Here is a 6,000-nt window from a genome sequence, read left to right as displayed (position 1 = left end):
TTAACTAAACAAAACAAATACATGTATGCAATATTTAGAAATTCACAAAACTATTCATGATTGACAAGCTTAAATAATAGTCAGCTGTCTTTATTTACTAACAAAGTTGTTCTATTCATAGCAACAAACATCGAAGCTTACATGACACTTATGAAAGGACAGCTTTGTGTATCTGACAAAATTGTCAAGATAGTACAATAGTTTGTAATTTACAGGACTGTTCTCTATATAATTAACAAATTGTCTATTCTTAGCAATCCAAAACTTTTCTAAATATACATAACAAAAGTCTTCTTTATTTTTAAAATTTACAAGTTTTCTCTATATAATTAACAAAGTTTCTGTTTTTAGCAATCTAAAAAAAGTTATATGTATAGATAACAAAAGACTTCTATATCTAGTAATTTACAAGAATGTTCTATATATAGTTAACAAAAGTCCTCTATAGTTAGTAATTTACAAGACTGTTCTATAGATAGATAACAAAAGTCTTCTATATTTAGTAATTTACAAGAATGTTCTATATATAGATAACAAAAGTCTTCTATAGTTAGTAATTTACAAGAATGTTCTATATATAGTTAACAAAAGTCCTCTATATTTAGTAATTTACAAGACTGTTCTATAGATAGATAACAAAAGTCTTCTATATTTAGTAATTTACAAGAATGTTCTATATATAGATAACAAAAGTCTTCTATAGTTAGTAATTTACAAGAATGTTCTATATATAGATAACAAAAGTCTTCTATAGTTAGTAATTTACAAGAATGTTCTAAATATAGACAACAAGACTAGTATACTATAGATATCAAATACCTGATACTGATATGTTCTTTTTATGACAAGAAAAGTAAGTAAAATATAACATAGAAAATCCTCCTGTGGAATTTGATGATTTTGTCGACTATAAAGAAAGATAAGAATGTAAATTGAAAGACCATTGTGTCAATAAATTTCTCATTTACCAAGGGTCTCGCTTTACACATATATATTATTTATAAGTCCATCATCAGAAACAAGAAAGATATCTCAATTTATCAGCAAAAACATTTCTTTCTTGCTGAAATATTCATAAGCAAAATACAATCTAATATCCTGTCATTTTTTCCTCAATGCCAGAAATTTTTAGAAATTTCTTCTATTCTTATAAAACATTCAGAAAAAAATACATCTCACGAGATACAGTCAAGAAAAAAAAATCACACCTGTCTCATACTCCAGATATATGTTTCTTTAGTCAAAAAAGTTTTACAAAAGAAGGAGTTTATAATACTATATCAATTTTTATCAAAAATCAATATTTATTTTGTATGTTAACTGGGTAAGAGGCCCTCCATGTTGTTCTAGTTGGAATGTATCATCTATCTATCATCCTTTGCTGTCTGGTTTAATGTCCATAACTTTACAAACCCAATTGCCTATGTCAATATCCTCTGCTTCAGCTTTCTTCACAAATGGATGTGTCTAAAATATGAATAAAAGTTAATATATGTAGACTATGACAAGAAAATGTAAAAGTTTAAAAATATTTAAGACTGTTTGTTATATTGGTAGTTTTATATGGATAAAAAGAGCGTTGATGAGAGACTGAAAATCCTGATTCAGAAACAATCCTGAACATTTTAACCTATGTAGAAAACATTTTGGCATATAAAAGCTCCTTCCAATTTCTTAGCACTCATAGACATACAATTCTGATATCAAAAGCATCATGTATAACTATGGTAACAATATGAAGAGAACACAGCTGAACAAGATTTCACAACTTTTCTGGCATGTTTGGTTAGACATTTGCATTTTTACCTGTCATCAAAGATGGTAGTGAATGAGACTGAACGACAATTAAGCTATATCAACTAGCCTTTCAGACTACAGATTTAGATGGTTTCACTAAAATATTGGCCCTCTGCTAGTCTCATAAGACATCTAGCGATCTACATCTGTAATAACAGTCAATTACTACTGAATACAGCTCTACAATCATTTTAACAATAAAAGTTACTGTCAACAAAACATAAAAGTCTACAAACAATACATAGATGAAGTCTTACTCTAATATTAGCATTGCAATTACAGTGATAACATCTTTAATTAGGACAGTCACAAGCACTGATTTTTCATTCAAAAGATTAGCATTCAATGTTCTTTTCTTCTAAATGTTTGGACATAACTAGTAGCTATTTTCTTTTGTGTCAAAACACAATACAGTCTAACTTGCCCATGCGACCACGTGTATTAAGCGACTTTTGTCTTAAACAACCACTTTAAATTCCCCCCGGTCATTTTCTCTCTATATCTTTAATGTATTAAGTGACTTTTGCTCAACGCGACCAACGCCCGCTAATAAGTCAGCTAATTGAGATAAATCTTTTCATTAAACGACCACTTTTCCCTGTCAAGTAATTGTGTTTTTAGAGAACACCACCTCGTAATGTCACAAGTGTCAACAATCAAAACACAACAAATAAATGTGTGAAAAACTCTATTTCCCAAACCGTTTTAGTGTATGCAAGTGAAGTTAAGTATACGCGTGACGTGTATTATCCAATAATCTCGAATAAACAATGCAACGCTCCGCCCCTATTGAGATGGTGTATACACTTCGCTTGTTGACATTTAGACTGCATTGAATTGACCTTGATCAGCAATTAAATGAATGGTTACAATTAGATGTAGTTTGTTCATTTCAAATGAGAAAATGCACAACAGAAAACATCTTCACTAATAGGTGTTTCGTGTTGGAGACAAGGAAAAACAACGAAAAATTAAAAAATTCTGGAAAAATGTCAAACATGTACGTAATGGATCAAAACTGTTTTGTCAATAAATATCAGAAAGTTATATTTTACATTAGCATCCATTTAGATTATCGGAGCGTACTAATTATTCAACATTTATATAAATGAAGTTGAAAAACATTCCCACCGCAAAAGAAAGATGTCATTTATAAATTTTGACTTTTATATCATGCTTTGTCTTAAGAGACCGTTTCTTTAAGCGACCGTTTTGGGTGTTTCCCTTGCGCGGTCGCTTAATACACGTTTGACTGTATTACAATATCCTGACAATATATAATAAAATTTGATTGTCACAAATTTCCTTCTGGATCCTCAGGCCTATTTTGAAAATTCTATCATTTAATTTTTTATACATATTTCTTTTAAAACAACTAAGGTCATATAGTGACCTACAGCTTTACTGGTGCAGATAAACCTCTGCTCTTACCCTTTGTTCATTATTTCAGGCATGAGTGATTTGAAAGTTAATATTAATTCTTGGAAGGGAAAGACCTGAGATGACCTTCCGTGCATTATTTCAGGCACAAATGGGCACCCGAGTAGACCCTCCACCCTCCCCCCACATTCAGTGAGCTAGCTAGATAGCTTTCTCACAAGAAAGAATACAAAGTCCCTGTTGGGATTCCAACCCTCAGCAAAAAGGGAGGTGAAAAGTGGTTTGAAGTAACCAATCTCAACCTCTCGGTCACAAACACCCCTATTATCCTAATTCAAAAGCGTGATATATTTGATAATAAACAACTGTTATGTGATGTGAAAATGTCCCACAATAAATACTCACAGCAAGAGAATGCAGATCAGCTCTTTCTGATGGGTTCTTTTTCAAACTGAAAAAAGAAGGAAATACAAGTTAGTCTCTCAAGTGAATCAAGAGATAAACCAAACAAATAGTTGTTGCAGTTCTCAAACATAACATGCCTGTTCTTTCCTTGGATAATAATAACTGTTTTAATCATGTAAACAAACAAGAGGGCCATGATGGCCCTGAGGTCGCTCACCTGTATATAGGCCCACCCAACCCCCACCCCCCAACGTTGCAGGGCCAATTTAACCCAAGGGCTTTTATTTGCACAAACTTGGTAGACACCCATAAGAAGATGTTTCATGCTAAACATCTAAGCTCTAGCTCATTGGGCTTTTTAAAAGAAGATTTTTTTAAAGTTTTTACTATGCACATATAGTTAAAAACAATGACACCCCTGGGGCCGGGCCAGTTTTGACCCCAGGGCTTTTATTTGAACAAACTTTGTAGACACTTACTAGAAGATGTTTCATGCTTAATATCTAAACTCTAGCTATTTGGGTTTTTTCAAAGAAGATTTTAAGTTTTTGCTATACACATATAAAGAAAATCAATGACCCCCGGGGCGGGCCAATTTTGACCCCAGGTCTTTTATTTGAACAAACTTTGTAGACACTCACTAAAAGATGTTTCATGCTTAATATTTTAACTCTAGCTATTTGGGTTTTTTCAAAGAAGATTTTTTAAGTTTTTGCTATACACATAAAAGGAAAATCAATGACCCCCGGGGCGGTGCCAATTTTGACCCCAGGGCTTTTATTTGAACAAATTTGGTAGACACCTATTAGAACATGTTTGATGCTAAATATCTTAGCCATAGCTCTTTGAGTTCTTTAAAAGAAGATTTTATATGCATAAAGGGAAAATCAATGACCCCCCGGGGCGGGGCCAATTTTGACCCCAGGGCTTTTATTTGAACAAACTTGGTAGACACTTACTAGAACATGTTTCATGCTAAATATCTTAGCTCTAACTCTTTTGGTTCTTTAAAAGAAGATTTTTTAAGTTTTTACTATATGCATATAGGGAAAATCAATGACCCCCCGGGGCAGGGTCAATTTTGACCCCAGGCTTTTTTTTTTAACAAACTTGGTAGACACCCATTAGAACATGTTTCATGCTAAATATCTTAGCTCTAGCTCTTTGGGTTCTTTAAAAGAAGATTTTTTAAGTTTTTACTATATGCATATAGGGAAAATCAATGACCCCCCAGGGCGGGGCCAATTTTGACCCCAGGGCTTTTATTTGAACAAACTTGGTAGACACTCACTAGAAGATGTTTCATGCCAAATATCTAAGCTCTAGCTCTTATGGTTTTTTAAAAGAAGATATTTAAAGTTTTTTCTTTCGGTTGCCATGGCAACCAGAATTCTGCATGGAATTAAATTCTTTGAACAATTTTTAAAGGTGACCACCAAAGGAACATTCCTGTGAAGTTTGGATGAAATTGGCTTAGTGGTTTATGAGGAGATGTCATTTAAAGTAAAAGTTTACGGACGGACGATGGACGGACGGACGCCGGACGCCGGACGGACGCCGGACGAAAAGCGATCACAAAAGCTCACCCTGTCACTTTGTGACAGGTGAGCTAATAAAAAAGTCAAGATTGCATTTGTGAAAAAATGCTATGCTACAACATTATACAACACTAAAAGGTCGGAAAAAAGTACATGTACGAGGGGTTTAATCCAAAAATTCGTGGACTTTCTTTGTTGCGTAAAATATATTTGAGATATTGATTTGAAATTCTTACACTGCTTAGAAGAATAAATAACAAATAAACACAGAAAAATTCATGTTAGTAGCTTCTTATATTACAACAATATTTAATTTTACATAAACACATGTCAGCGACAGCGGCGCACTCCAAAAAGTTATTGACGTCAACGTCATAATATTTAACGTACAACTTATGCTTCAACGTTACGCAGTCAATAACCATTACTGCTTCACAAAGTAATGTCCATCACTAAATTTTTATGCCACTTAAACACTAATGATAGTGAAATTTTATTTTCTCTGTTCGCCTGCTGTTTTTTTTCAAATGTTTTTGTTAGTGTCATTCCCAAATTACAACAAAATTTTATGATCACGCTATTTTCTAATTTCTGCGTGTCCGTCATTTTCCCGTTGTAAACAATATCGTCGTCTGGCGTTTCTGGCGATTTCAACAAAAATTAACGGAAATGACGTCCATAATTTTAAAGAATTACTTAAATGACATCATAGAAGAAATATGCGATGTTTAGCGGGTTTTCTACGTTAATTAGTAGTTTTTTTAGCAAAAAATATACGATGACTAACTGCGCTTTTCTACCGTGCGCCGGGTGCCGTGTATGTGCTTATTTAAAAGCAATATAAAATCATTATTTATTGACGCAGTTAAATGTTCCTTTC

General features: G+C 33.0%; 1 protein-coding gene across 3 annotated transcripts in view; it reads right to left on the bottom strand.

Moving 5' to 3' along the window:
* Positions 1-5: 5 nt before the first annotated feature.
* The window catches only part of LOC132724823 (dual specificity mitogen-activated protein kinase kinase 1-like), a 30,673-nt gene continuing 24,678 nt past the window's right edge, over positions 6-6,000 (bottom strand). For 2 of the 3 annotated variants that reach the window (XM_060709775.1, XM_060709774.1), the window contains exons 10-11: positions 3,583-3,628; positions 6-1,467 (exon numbers count right to left, since the gene is read on the bottom strand). In XM_060709775.1, the coding sequence (XP_060565758.1) occupies positions 1,372-1,467; positions 3,583-3,628 (142 nt within the window). In that variant the 3' untranslated portion in view covers positions 6-1,371. The remainder of the gene's footprint in view (positions 1,468-3,582; positions 3,629-6,000) is intronic. The other variant, XR_009624963.1, reaches the window with a different exon arrangement.

The sequence above is a fragment of the Ruditapes philippinarum genome, unplaced genomic scaffold, assembly GCF_026571515.1.
Source record: "Ruditapes philippinarum isolate M1 unplaced genomic scaffold, ASM2657151v2 ctg4375_1_1_1_1, whole genome shotgun sequence".
NCBI lineage: Eukaryota > Metazoa > Mollusca > Bivalvia > Venerida > Veneridae > Ruditapes > Ruditapes philippinarum.
The sequence above is the reverse complement of the archived record's forward strand: the minus strand, read 5'-3'. Positions and strand labels throughout refer to the sequence as shown.